This window comes from Carassius gibelio, chromosome B11 (genome assembly GCF_023724105.1).
Source record: "Carassius gibelio isolate Cgi1373 ecotype wild population from Czech Republic chromosome B11, carGib1.2-hapl.c, whole genome shotgun sequence".
In the NCBI taxonomy this organism is placed as follows: domain Eukaryota; kingdom Metazoa; phylum Chordata; class Actinopteri; order Cypriniformes; family Cyprinidae; genus Carassius; species Carassius gibelio.
The window spans coordinates 10918478-10932741 of NC_068406.1; the positions used below are offsets into that span (position 1 = coordinate 10918478).

At 36.0% G+C, this 14264-nt stretch overlaps 1 protein-coding gene across 10 annotated transcripts; it reads left to right on the forward strand.

Annotated features, from left to right (window-relative positions):
* The first annotated feature begins 2978 nt into the window (after positions 1–2978).
* Positions 2979–10870, forward strand: nfya (nuclear transcription factor Y, alpha). 10 transcript variants are annotated; one of them, XM_052569790.1, is made up of 10 exons: positions 2979–3120; positions 4792–4928; positions 5116–5190; positions 6230–6376; positions 6845–6976; positions 7090–7195; positions 7332–7480; positions 7593–7769; positions 8370–8480; positions 10260–10870. In XM_052569790.1, exons 2-10 carry the CDS (start codon positions 4848–4850, stop codon positions 10317–10319), a joined length of 1038 nt encoding a protein of 345 aa, XP_052425750.1. In that variant the 5' UTR covers positions 2979–3120; positions 4792–4847; the 3' UTR covers positions 10320–10870. The 10 variants fall into 10 exon arrangements, with proteins under 10 accessions (XP_052425750.1, XP_052425752.1, XP_052425746.1 ...); XM_052569792.1 differs by having other exon boundaries at positions 5116–5187; XM_052569786.1 differs by lacking the exon at positions 10260–10870 and having other exon boundaries at positions 8370–9375.
* The last annotated feature ends 3394 nt before the right edge of the window (positions 10871–14264 follow it).

Sequence of the window (14264 nt, forward strand, 5' to 3'; positions counted from 1 at the left end):
TAATTAAAATAAATAAACAAGCTATATTTACTCTAATTGATCATTCATTCGATTCTAAAATAATTTATATATATATATATATATGAAGAGGTCCATCCAGGGGCGTGTCTAGGGGGAGGCTGGGGGAGGCAATGCCTCCCCTAGGATAAGCCCTGCCTCCCCTGAGAAATGATCTGTCCCTGATGATAAATTAAAACTTTAAAGTGGATTGTTTTGTGCATATTTTTCCATAGCTTGCAGATGGGTCTGATCCAACAAAAATCCAGTTTGGCGCTGTTTGACAGTGCGCGCGCTTCGGGGGTACGCGCTGTTTACCTGGCAGAGCTTTAAAGCAGTGGCGTGTCTAGAAGCCAAAGGGTGGCAAGAAAATTAGATTTGCCAACCCAAAACAGCGTTTGGGATCGAAGTGCATTGACAGCTGAACAGCCTGATTTTGTCCTCGATTTCTGCCGAGGGTAGGATGTTAATAGTTTTGGTTGTGGGCGATAAAAATGTCTCCACAGTCTGCTTTCGAAGAAATATCGTTGCATTGTGTGCTGCGCACATTCTATCAGCTGCAGTTCTGGCCCAGCGGGATTAATATACTGCGACATACATTAACATCACAGTTAACTAATTCACATTTTTTTCATCTGTTTAAATCCTTACTGGTTATTTAAACGTTTAATTCGTGTCCTTTTCTGACGTGCGGTTTTTCTGAGCACAAAGTGCGGCCCGAAAACGAAAAAGCCCTTCGAACTGTGCCTGATTACTAAGTTATGTTGTGTGCTAATACTGTCAAAACACACAAGGTTTGTGTATAGACTCATATGTTTAAAACGAAAGTAAACAACTGAAAGAAACAGATGCATGTCTGAATATTAGAGGCGCGCAGGTCTTAAAGGGACAGTAGGCTACATGCTGCCGTGTGAATTAAAGGGATAGATCACCCTAAAATTTTATTTATATCATTTCTGTTCTATTTCTATTTCTGTTTATACACTCACATGTTGTCCAAAACCTATATTAACTTATTTCTTGTGCTGAAAGCAAAAGAAGATATTTTGAAAAATTAGGATAACCAAACAGTTGCTGGTCCACATTGACTTTTATAGTATGGGGAAAATTACTGTGGAAATCACTGTGAACCAGCAACTGTTTGGTTTTCCACCTTCTTCAAAATAGAGTTTATGTTTAGTAGAAGAAGGAAACTCATTCAGATTTTTTTTCTTCACTATTTAAATTTTTGGGTGAATTATATGTTAATGAAACAACAAACACACAGAGAAAAATCAATACTCTATACTCTTGACTGAAAAACTTTAATTCAGTTGCTTTAATAGGAATCAGTGTATATAGTTTTTATTTTTATATTTGTTCATTACATTTTTTTAATGCTCCTGCTAAATACACCCCTTGTACCTGAAAATGAAGCACTTTATTTGTATAATATCTGTATTTGTAATGTGTATCTTTGTTCTCATTTTTTAATAACAAAGATAAAATAATGACAAAGATTTTCATCCATGCACTTTGGCCTAAATATCTGCCACACTCTTTCATATTTTGTTACCTTAAAAGGCTTTATAATAGGGAAATTAGTTTGGCTGTGATGCTCAAACAGCTTACAAAATAGAAAAACCAACATGACAAAGAATCAGGATAAAATCATGGTATTTTCTGAAAAAAAAAAATATATATATTGTTCGATTTTTATTATATCACCCAGCCCTGTGGGAGACCAAACCCATAGACTCCAACCCCCCATAAAATAATAATAATATTTGCCTATGGCAAGCACCACTAATAAAAAAAAAAAAAAATGAAACTATATTTAAAAAAAGTTATGTTGCCTCTGCTAATCATATCATAATTGAAATTCTTATAGTTTTACAAAAATAGCTTTTATTTCAACTCTCTAAATCTCCTGACACCTTGTAGCCGAATATATTCCTAGGCCTACGTATTTACATTTATTCATTTAGCAGACACTTTTATCCAAAGCCACTTACAACCACAGAATAACATTCAAATACTGTTCTCATACTGTTCAAATGAGCATATCAAAATTTTTTTTTACCTGGGGCCGCATTCACAAAGAAACTTATAAGAGGCTACAAGTAGCTCCTAACTGGCGAATTTAAGAGAAACTCCTACAAATAATGACTGCTAATGTGTTTTACAAAGAGTAATTCACGAAGCATTTCAGCCCTAAAAGTAGCATCTACTTCTGGACCAGCTTAAAAGAAGAAACAAATTAATTAACCTCCTGTCTATACAAACCTGATGTAAGATTCATTTAAAGAACTCTCTTGTCCTTCTCGGTAACCTACTTGTGTAACACGTCTTCTCACAAGCAAACACCTGTCACTCATTATCAGGCAAACACCGTGATCTGTTATATATATTAATCTGTCATATCTGTTGACCTGGTTTAACTTTTATGTGATAGCCCTATAGTCTAATAGGGGCCCTGTGCCTATCTCTGGGTTCCTGGCTTAGAAAAAGATATGCATTAAAAAAGATTGTGTGTAATATAGCTTAATTTTGTGCCGATATTTTCAATTGTCTATGTTGCCCCCCCAAACAAGCCAAATGCCCCCCCAAACATGACATCCTGGTAACCCCTCTGGGTCCATCTGAAATTTTCATCTAAAATTAGGATTTTTATCAAGCTCCTATGCTTAGGTTGAGTCATTTTACATTAATGGCAATGTGCAGGACCTTTTCCAGGCTATTAAAGTGAAATAACTGAACATAAATATAGGAGCCTGAAAAAAAATAACGTCCAGAATTAACATAATGTTTTTTAGGCTATGAAATCTTTTGTATTGTGATGTACAGGTTTTTTTCGTATATTTTATGTATTTATTTTATTTGTTTCTTTCAGTTATTATATTATTTCTTTGTTTAATTCCATTTGTCCTTTTGCATTGCATAATACTCTGCTGTTCTAGTCAGACACCCAGGGGTTGAGAGGGGCGTGGCGTTTGTCTTGTAGGAGGAGCGTTTGAGCTACTGTTCATCGCGGATTTTTTCCGAGTGCGCCATTTTGGCTCCTGAGCGAGACGCGTCGTGTGATTGGGCTCCAGGCGCCGCTATCGGAGCCAATCAGAGGTGCATCGCGCGGCGGCACAGACGGTGAGTGAGCGCGGCTGCTGGGAGGGGACGGGACGCGGTCGGTTAGCTGGGGATTGGTGTGTGACCGACCAACCAAATGTCTAAAATCATTATAAACAGGAATAGTGCCGTTTATGTATGTGTCGAGGTCCACTGTCTGGACATCATGCACGCGTTTATTTCTTGTGTGGTTAAAACGAAAAACAATGTCGTTAAATAGTTTATTTTGTTGTTTTTCTCTTTAGCCGAGCTGGCGTCTCACATAGGCCCAGTTTTGAGCCACTCTTTGTTTTAATATTCGTTGACTCTCGCAGTCTAAGAGGTCGATTGGAGCCAATATGTCGTTGTTTTGGTTTTAAATCAACTAAATGAGAGTTAATAAAACAAAATATTAATATATATTTGATTTAAATATAATAGAAAAACACGCTCGTGCGTAACAAACATTGAGGTCGATGTGCTAATGTAAGTTAGCACTAGCAATATTTGACAGAGAAAACGAGCCGACAAAGCTTTATGCATGCATGTATAAGCAATAAAATTACTGCAGTTTTGAGTTGTTTTATGTAAGTTAATTCGTGGTGATTAAAGGAAAAATGAGTTTGGTTTATGAGAAATACGCATGTTGCAACAACAAAAGGATCTGTGAGATACAGACTAACGTACATTTGACAGAAATTAGCCCTGAAATCCAAACACAAAATGTTTTTCGTGTACTTTTTATCGTACATTTTGCTCGTCGTTTATTTACATCAGCGTGTAATCAAACATTTCAGCAGCATATATACATGTCTAAACTGTGTCTTACTTATAAATAATATAAACACAGTTTTACATATTTGCATGAAGAAATCTACAAGGTCATGAAAGAAGGATGGGCTTGTAATGTCATTAAGCACTACATTTTTGTCAATAATGTTAATACGTTAAGATTTGGATATACTTAATGTGCAGAATAAAACCTGATTATGAACAGATTTTCCTTTTGCTTCTCAGTCAAGAATGAAAATGAACCAAATTATTAAATGATGAATGTTTTTGTTTTAACAGAACGCTGTCTATTTATTCCTGGTACTTTATTTTTCAAGCATACAAAAACAGTATTTCAAGACAAAAAGCAGGACATGATTGCATTGAGCTCACACAACAAAAAGGTTGTTTAATAACTAGATTTTTATGTTTGTTTTTTTCATGCACATTTCATATTTTTCCAGGGAGACAGAGTTAAAAAAAAACAAAAAAACACAGAAGCCGTTCAACTGTAAACACTTTCTTTGAGCAAAAGTATAAAATAAGTTGTGGTATCAAATGTTATCACTCTGATATATGATGCAAAAAAAAAAAAAAGATATTCATGTACCATGTATATTTATACGGTACGGTACTGAACCATAAACAAAATGAAATAGGCCTACATCATACTCATAATAATGTTGTATCAGGAAACAAAGTTATCCACCAGGGTATTCATTTAATACATACTATTACAGATTTAACTTTTTTCCCTTGGGGTTAAGAATACATTTGCATATGTACATTTTGGATCTGCTCACTATCATATATATATATAGAGACAATAATTTAAAGAGCTTCCTTAATGCTAAAATGAGGAATGCTGTAAACCAGCAGTTAAGTCAAGTATGTGCTGTTGCACAACATATCTGATTTGTGCAACAACTTGCTATTTTTCAGACTTCAGTTCCGTGCTGATCTCATAACTCATAACCCGCAGCAGTGAGACGACAAACATGGAGCAGTACACCACCACCACGACAACTAATGGAGAGCAGATAGTGGTGCAGGCCAGCGGTGGACAGATCCAACAACAGGTCATTTGAAACTTTTGCCTGCAGATAATGAGGAAACATATTAAAGTATGTATGTCGAGATGCATAGACTATTATTTTTAATATATCTATTAATAAAGTATCTCAGTGTGGTATAAAACCACAGAAGGAATGTTTTTTTATGTATTTTTTCTAATGTGAGAGTCACGGTCCCTTATCTCTGGCCCAGGGCACAGTGACTGCGGTGCAGTTGCAGACTGAGCCTCAGGTAGGCCAGACTGCAGCCCAGCAGGTCCTTCAGGTAGTGGTTGGCTCTCTGAGCACCTCTGCTGTCTTCAAATCTCCATGCATGCCATCTCAACATTGCATTGCACAGAGATCCGTTCGCTAGTGCATCCGTCTCAGTTTATTTTGTTCATCATTCACCATGATTTACAAGAATTCTCCAAGTACATAACAGCTGCATCACCAGTTTATTGCATATTGGAAGTTTACATTGCACTTTCTTGCATGCATCTGTGTTTCGCATTGTTATAATGCTTACATAAAATGTATACAAATATCAGGTGTCACAATATATCTTGGTAAGCAGATATTTAAAGGGATAGTTCACCCAAAAATGAAAATTCTGTCATTAGCCTCATGTCGTTCGAAACCCGTAAGACAAAGTTAAGATATTGTTTATGAAATCAGTGGGCTTTCTGGCTCTGAATAGACAGAAATGCAACTGACACTTTCAAAGTCCAGAAAGATACTAATGAGGACATCATTAAAATAGTCCATGTGACATCAGTGGTTCAACTGTAATGTTATGAAGCTACGAGAATTCTTTTTGTGTGCAAAAAAAACAAAGATAACATTATTTAACAATTTCTTCTCTTCTGTCTCAGTCTTTGACATGGATTCATAATGCACACAAAAAAATATTATCATAGCTTCATTACTACTGATGTTACATGGACTATTTTAATGATGTCTTTACTACCTTTCTGGGCCTTGAACATCTCAGTTGCGTTGCTGTCTATGCAGGGTCAGAAAGCTCTTGGATTTCATCATAAATATCTTAATGTGTGTTCTGAAGATGAACGAAGGTCTTATGGGTTTGGAACGACATGAGGGTGAGTACTCAATGACAGAATATTTCATTCATATATCCCTTTAAATACTTTATGATCAAAGCTCTGTAGATGGTGTACAACAGCTTTTGCAGGAAAGTTTTGATCATGTTAAAATGAATAGGACTTAGGCATTTAAGTATCAGATATGATACATTAAGCTTTATATGGTTATCTTTATCTTTAAAGCTTACATAAAACAAGTTTTTCAATGCATCCTCTCCAAAGGTCCAAGGGCAGCCTCTTATGGTACAAGTCAGTGGGGGTCAGCTCATCACTTCCTCTGGGCAGCCCATAATGGTACAGGCCATGACAGGAGGACAAGGTCAAACCTTCATGCAAGTACCGGTATCTGGTACACAGGGGCTGCAGCAGGTGGGTGGACCTAATGTTACGTTGAATTGTTGATTAAAATATACTTTTTTCACTAACATACTGAATTTGTCTAATAGTTGTGCAGTGGTTCTCAACCAGTGGGCTTTAGAAAACTGCCCTGGCTTAAAAACAATAAAACAAAACCACAAAAACAATAAAGATTTCATATATTTTTTTGCATTTGATGCAGCAATTCCACAGTCTTGGAAAACCTGTATATATGAGGAAAAGTTGTTGTAGGGAAAAAAGTCCATCAAATTAATTAATATAAAATGTTAACTCTATGTGCATTTTTATAATAAGTATACAGTTATTCCAAGTATTTTATACATGGAAAAACAACTGGAAAGGTTTTGCAGCCTCCAAAAATTATTGTTGACATGACAAGGTTGAGAACCACTGCAATATATGCTGTTCCATCAAATTACTGGGTATGAAGTTATAATAAAATTACCAAATGTGGCACAGATTCAGTTGGTACAGCCCAGTCAAATCCAGCTTCCTGGTGGACAGACATTACAGCTACAGGGTCAGCAGGGACAGACCCAACAGATCATCATTCAGCAGCCACAGACCGGAGTCACTGCAGGACAGAACCAGGTGACTTCATTTTGTCATCTATTTGAGTAAATATAAAGGAACACCCTCTATAAACTGCACTCTTACAGTTAATTACATATCATTAATACAGTTCACGATGAATGTTTCCTTAGGGTCAGCAGCAGATCACTGTACAGGGTCAGCAGGTGGCTCAAACCGCTGAAGGACAGACTATCGTCTACCAGCCTGTTAATGCAGACGGGACTATCCTACAGCAGGGTAACACTGCTACTCTTCTACAAAACACTAAACCGTAAACTAAAACTGAGCCGCAACATAAAGCGGTTCAATAGACATGTTTACACTTCTGATGACATGTAATTAATCTGAGTGCATTTTGTGATTGTCCGTCCAGGAATGATCACTATTCCAGCTGCATCTTTGGCAGGAGCTCAGTTAGTCTCAGCTGGGTCCAACACAAACACCACCAACACCGGTCAGGGCACAGTGACCGTCACTCTTCCCATGGCGGGAAACATGGTCAATGCTGGAGGAATGGTCATGGTAAGCACTTGTGTTCATTCTTATCTATTACCAAAAGTGAGTTCTTGCTATAGAGCTAATCTATTTAGATCACACTTCCTAATCTTATTGTGTGTGTTTATAATTGAATCAGATGGTCCCAGGGGGTGGCGGGTCAGTTCCCACCATGCAGCGCATTCCTCTTCCTGGAGCAGAGATGCTGGAGGAGGAACCTCTCTACGTCAACGCTAAACAGTATCACAGGATCCTCAAGAGGAGACAAGCCCGCGCCAAACTAGAGGCTGAGGGCAAAATACCAAAAGAGAGAAGAGTACGTGTGATTTTATGACTTATATATATATAAAACCATAGTAACCTTTCATCTTTTAAATCATTGTCATTAGAATAGCAAAGCAGTCCTGATTATTAATTGTATTTATTCATTTAAAATATTAATAATATTTGGCGTATACATTTTACCACATATATAACTTTTGGGGCTGTTTATAAGCTAAACCTTAGTTTAGGTTTCATCTTAAAATTCACATTTCTATACATTCTTAACATTTCTTTAAAAAAATAGAAATGGCAATAAAATATATTAATTCTATTTGGCACATTGTATATAAACATTTTTATACAATTCATTAATTATACTGCAGCTTTTATTTTATTTATTTTAGTTAATTTAGCCTGATCAATTTAAAAACTAAGTTGAAACTTTCATTAAAGTATTTGTTTGTAATTTATTTACATATGAAATCATGTTTGATCTTTAAAGTTTCTTGCATCTGTTTATTCATTATTTATCTTTGTCATGAGAACACAAAAGCAGCATCATTTTCTGTAATTAATTACAAACAGTAGTCAAAATATTTGACACGTTTCTGTTCAACATGCAGATATTCAATATACTTTCTTTACCACCCAGAAATACCTGCACGAGTCCCGTCATCGTCACGCCATGGCCAGGAAGCGTGGAGACGGTGGACGTTTCTTCTCTCCGAAGGAAAGGGAAGAAATGGCCATGCAGGCCCTTAAGGTGAGCGAGGGGCTTGAGCTCAGCTCTTATTGGCCAGCCACCTCTGCCCCGCCTCTGGGGTAAACTATCCAATCCCAGCCTGTGTACGACCCGAGAGACTGTATGCACCTAATTTAATTTAGACCATCCATACCCTGCGGCTCTGTGTCTGAGCTACCTCATGCGTCTGTGGCATACTCATGTCCAAACTGTCTCTGTCTGTGAGATAACTGACATTTCCAACCAATTAAACCGAACATGCATACTAAAATCTTAGTATATATGTTCTAGTATATAGTATACAATGTACAGATTAAACCCCATGTTTGTAACTTCTATGCTGCCTTGTAGCATTTTTACTACTTTACTAATAATTCCATCATTAGGTGCATTTCTTTATGTGCAGCTTATAGATAGTATGTTTGAACTCTGCTGATTGGAAGTGGCTTCTTTCAAAAAGCTTCAATTGTAAACAAGGGTGATTAGCACATTTTATCCTTTCACTGTTAAAGGTTTCTCATCTTAAATGTCTGACTGCTACTTCAAAAGGAAATCTTCAACCTTGACGTCTTTGTTCTGTCTGCATTTCTGCTGTTTGTCCTACCATGCTGTATTTCTACTCAGACTGCTTGTGATACTCACTGGATGCTGCGATGCATTAAGCAGTGTTTATTTGTCCTTTTTACCATCTTACTGGTATGATTAGCCATTCAGAATTATCTGTTTTCATTTGTGATGTAGGCTTGGCTTGCACCCTTCAACGCTCTTCTGTCCTTGCCCAGAGCTGTGGCTTTGGTATTGCTTTTGCCATTTTATGTTTCTTACAGAAGGCTGTATGTGGGCTCTTGTTTTCATTTCTGTTTGTTACTTGATGATATATATGCCCTTTTTATGCAAATAAACCTTTGTTCATGTCTTGCAGTTTTTTTTTTTTTTTTACATTTTTAGTTAAACCTCATGTTGCGTTTTGGTAATTTTGACCCAGAGAGGATATTTTCCCCCCAAAACTAGTTATTGTTACTGCATTAGACTAAAATACACTGACTTTGCTCACATCTAACAACTTGCCAAAATAATTTTGTACTTTTTGGGTATCCCCGACCACACAGACCTCTTGTTAAACTTGTGGTGTTCCCAGTCAAAAACAGAATGCCCCACAAAAAATTGCTCATACCTTTCGTGTTAGGTTATATTATTACCAAATATTGGATTCGGTGTTCTAACAGGTTTTTGTTGTTCAATTAACCATCAGTTTTCGAGTCAACAAAAAGCATTATTCGTGGATAATTTTGGCAGGGTTCACTCAGTTCACCCAGGGTGCATAAGCTCAGAAGCCTACAATGAGTAATTTTTTTAAAGAAGTACAAAACCTCTATTGAAACCGAAAGAAAACAAGTCGATAAAAAGATAGAATTCAAGATTTGGTGATAATATAGTATAATGAGAGATTTACAAGTAATTTGAGGAAGGACATTTTTGGCCAGGGGTAACAAGCTAGGCAAAGGATTTTCAGCACAGCGCAAGGGTTAAATAATTGCAAAAAAGGGTTGCATACAAACTAATTCTTCAATAGAAAAAGTAATATATCTTTAGCTTTATTAACTGATGAATAAATCTCAGATGGTTTGAAATGCATAGAGTTGAGTCAATCACTAATATTTTGTATGTATCAGACACATTGATAACTATCAGAAAATGCTAATGGTTCCACCAGGTAAGAGTTCAACACCAGTCATTCCATCATAGCATGAAGTATGGATGAATTTTTCATAATCTTTCTTTATCTTCCTTTTTCCTCAGAAATCTGAGCAGGATCAGTCTGAAGAGGACACAGTGGTCCAGATGATTCAGGTGGCATAAACTACACTTTCCTCCACATATATTTCAGTCAGTCCTTGCTTGTTTAAAAGCTAAATTTCAACACAGTTGATTTGGACTTCTCCTAAAGTCCTGTTTATACTCGTCTTTTTTTTCAGTTCTTGTATAGAGCAATGTTTTTGATATTCTGTACTACCAGGTAAAACATGCAGATATTGTGAAGTTGAGTTTTTTTTTAACCATCTCACCATAGCAAAAGGTGTTTTTGTATTTATGAGGAACGACTTTTCATTTTGGGGTCAAATGTGTTTATTATTTGTATAGCCATTTAATTTCATTCCACTCCATTTCTTTACTCAATTAAAAAGTGACACAAATGTGATTTACTATTACATTTTGTAGGCCTGTGTGATGTTTTTACGTGTACTGGATCAGACTGTGAATTCTTACGATTTTCTATGCACTTACGCTTTTTAGTTGATCCACCAACCATTTGTAAATCTGCCTACTACAAAACATCCTTTAATGAAAACGTTCATTTATCTCTGTATTTTCTATTGATGTCTCATGAAAATAAAGGTTGATGCTCTGTACATGGTTGCAAAATCTGCTTTATAACTTTAACTTTTGTTAAATGCAACGCTTCAAATACTGAAATGTTAGACCATTTTTAGTGTTTACACATTCTCATGGGATGTGTCTGGCCATGTTTGTGTTTCCCTTTGCCAAGTTACAGACACACCTATTTAATTGCCATCATTTTAGATCCAAGATGCATCCGTACCCTAAACTCTACTGTAGTTGTTTTAATTGAGGTAAAGGAATAGATCACACAAAATGAAAGTTCTGTCGTCACTTACATCATTTATTTTATGATGGGAAGCACATTGTATTAAAGGGATAGTTATTAGAGAAATTTGATGTTTATCTGATTACCCCCAGAGCATCCAAGATTTAGGTGACTTTGTTTCTTCAGTAGAACGCATTGCTGTCTGTCAGTCTTATGGAAGTGGATGGAAATCACGGCTTTGAGAGGAAAAAAATAAAATAAAACATACACAAAAACAAATTAAACCATACGGCTCGTGACGATACATTGATGTGTAAAGACACAAAACAATCAGTCTGCAAGAGACGAACAGTATTTTATTTTCACTGCAATCTCCAAACTGTCCTGAGTGTGTTCTCAGCAGCCGGCGCATTACGTGTCTTTTTTCTTCTTCTTGCTTTACGGCGGATCGCATATTTATAAGTGCATTACCACCACCTATATCTCAAGTGGAGCCTTGACATTCCTAACTGAGATTAAAGATAGATTGTCAATAATCCATTTGAGAGATAGGTGGCGGTAATGCACTTATAAATCTGCAGTCCGCAGTAAAGTAAGAACAAGACAGAAGTTTGGACACTGCAGTGTAAATTAGAGGTAAAAAAACAAATACTGTTCAGTTTCTTGCATAGACCGATCATTTTGTGTCTTAACACAAAAAAATCTTTGTTTGTGTTCTACTGAAAATACAAAGTCACCTACATCTTGGATGCCCTGGGGGTAAGCAGATTTACATCAAATTACATTTTTGGGTGAACTATCTCTTTAAGGAGATCTGATCTCCTTAACACTAGGGTGCGCTAGAATGGAGATAATCAGGCTACAGCAGATTGATTGTTTACAGTGGAGGTGGAGGGCATTATATAACTGAATCAATTGTAACTATTATTTTGGTGGCCTCATATTAGCATATGAAGAGTGAGGCATTCAATTATTTTTCAAATGAAAGGGCTTCGAGAATACTTCAAAGAATACACAATGTGTCCTCAAATCAATGCAAAACAGGTCATCAAAACACACAACAGATAGTAACAGCAGTATGTTTTACCATAATCATTAGCAAAAGGCAGTATAGCTCAACCCAACACATTTATGGCACCTCCATTTGGAAATTAAGAAATTAATCAACAAAAAGAAAACAATGACAATGCATGTACGAAGCACACAGGGTTAGTTCTTTGAAAATTTAAATTTCTGTCATTATTTACACATCCTCATGTCATTGCAAACCTGTGAGATGGTATTTCTTACATCAGTACATCAATTACAACAATAAAAGTAGATATAAACCATGTAAAATGGGTTCACATTTGTGTTCCACAGAAAAAAGATCTCAAGGTTTTTAAAAAACAAAAGAGGGTGAGTAAATAGTGACAGAATTATAATTTTTTGGGTGAACTGTCCCTTTAAAAATACTTTCATACTGAAGCAAACTTCATGCATTTCCAAATATCCTTTGGCAGTGTGCTGACATTCATTACACTTAGCATTTGGGCATGGTCCCCCTTGACATGCACCAGGAGTTCGATGGCCACACACCTGCCCAAAACTTCAGTGTGAATTTCCGTTTGAATCGTTTCAACAGATTCCAGTGAATGTTTCCCATCCCCATGTGAGAATGACACTAATCCCACTGCAGCACTTGGCTACACTGTGGAAGAACGGTAGGATGATTATGTCTAAAACGCTGCTCCATAAAGTTGGCAACCACTCTGTGTTTATCAAGACAACCTGCACACATGGCGTAAAGAACCTGAAACAGAGAAAAAGGTGAAAGCTTAGCATTTTAACTTACGTAAAGCATTCGGGTAAGAATGCATGAAAGCTGTTTCTGTCACTGACTGTAAAAAAAAAAAAAAAAAAAAAAAAAAATGTTTCAGATTTGTGTGATATTATCTCACAATTTTGAGAATATCTCACGATTCTGAGTTGTTGTTTTTTTCTCACAATTGACCCTATGCAAAGATCCACCCTTATTAGTTAATGTTGCTATGTCCGACATATGGCTGTTAGAGGCTTTCTGCAAATGGGAGTCAATCTCATAGACTCCCCGTGTTAAAATGCCCAACTTTACAGCAGAAAAAAAAACATTTACAGCCTGGTTCAAAAAATGATTTTGGTCTATATAGCTAATTTTACCCTTCATGACAACTGTGAGGGGGGTGAATTTTTTTTATAACTTATCAGTTTAAATTATATTAAGCCTTAAAGTTCTGCATTATTAAGGGCGTATTATAAGCATATATAAACCACAACCACAACCACTCTCTCTCACACATACACACATGTATATGTTTAAATAATACATGTGTTTGTCTTGTGAATATACAAAACTGAGATATTTTGTTCCTGGTAGTTTGTACCTTAAGACAGTCATTTATTTGTCTTGGGTCCCGTTCATTGATCAGAAGCCGGGTGTCACTCTGTGTAGAGATCACATCTTCTTCCTCCTCTTCCGAAGTGGCTCATTGCATAAACAGTTCTTACACATACACACTGTGAATGCAGAGCTAGAGTGCAGTCTTGAAGCTGAAACGGTTATGGGTTATGTTAGGAAACTGACCGTGCCTTAACAGGCATTCCCAAACAGGCCCCAATGGGAAGATGCCAGCCCCCACTGATACATTTGCTTTAAATACCCCATTAGTGACCAGTGAAATGCAGAATGATGGTAAGCTTAGAAGAACACTTAAAAGAACCAATGATCAAGACAAGAATTTTTAACAGAATAGAAGCATGTATTTTGAGCACTGATTGGGAATTAGTAAGATCAGTGTATAGTGTTTGTTTGTCAATTTGGTCAAATATTCTAATATTAAACCCTTTGGACATTATATATATATATATATATATATATATATATATATATATATATATATATATATATATATATATATATATATATATATATATATATATATATATATATATATAATAAAATACTGTACATAACTCAGAGATATCTAAAAAATAAAGTAGCAATCAACTAATTTTCATTTAGTTTAACTAAAATAACTAAAAGTGAAGACAAACTAAATAAATGCTTTTAAAATGAAAATTCACATTCTCATTAAAAAACTATAATAGTATCACATAATAAATGTGATAATAAAATAAAACTAGACAAATCTGATGAAAAGATACGAAAACTGCTTTTT

Bases quoted from the DNA above. Each gene is read 5' to 3' on its own strand.
- nfya (XM_052569786.1), top strand. From the start codon at position 4,848: ATGGAGCAGTACACCACCACCACGACAACTAATGGAGAGCAGATAGTG. The intron at 5,191-6,229 runs GTGGTTGGCTCT...TCCTCTCCAAAG, and splicing joins CCCAGCAGGTCCTTCAGGTA to GTCCAAGGGCAGCCTCTTAT. The intron at 6,377-6,844 runs GTGGGTGGACCT...AATGTGGCACAG, and splicing joins GTACACAGGGGCTGCAGCAG to ATTCAGTTGGTACAGCCCAG.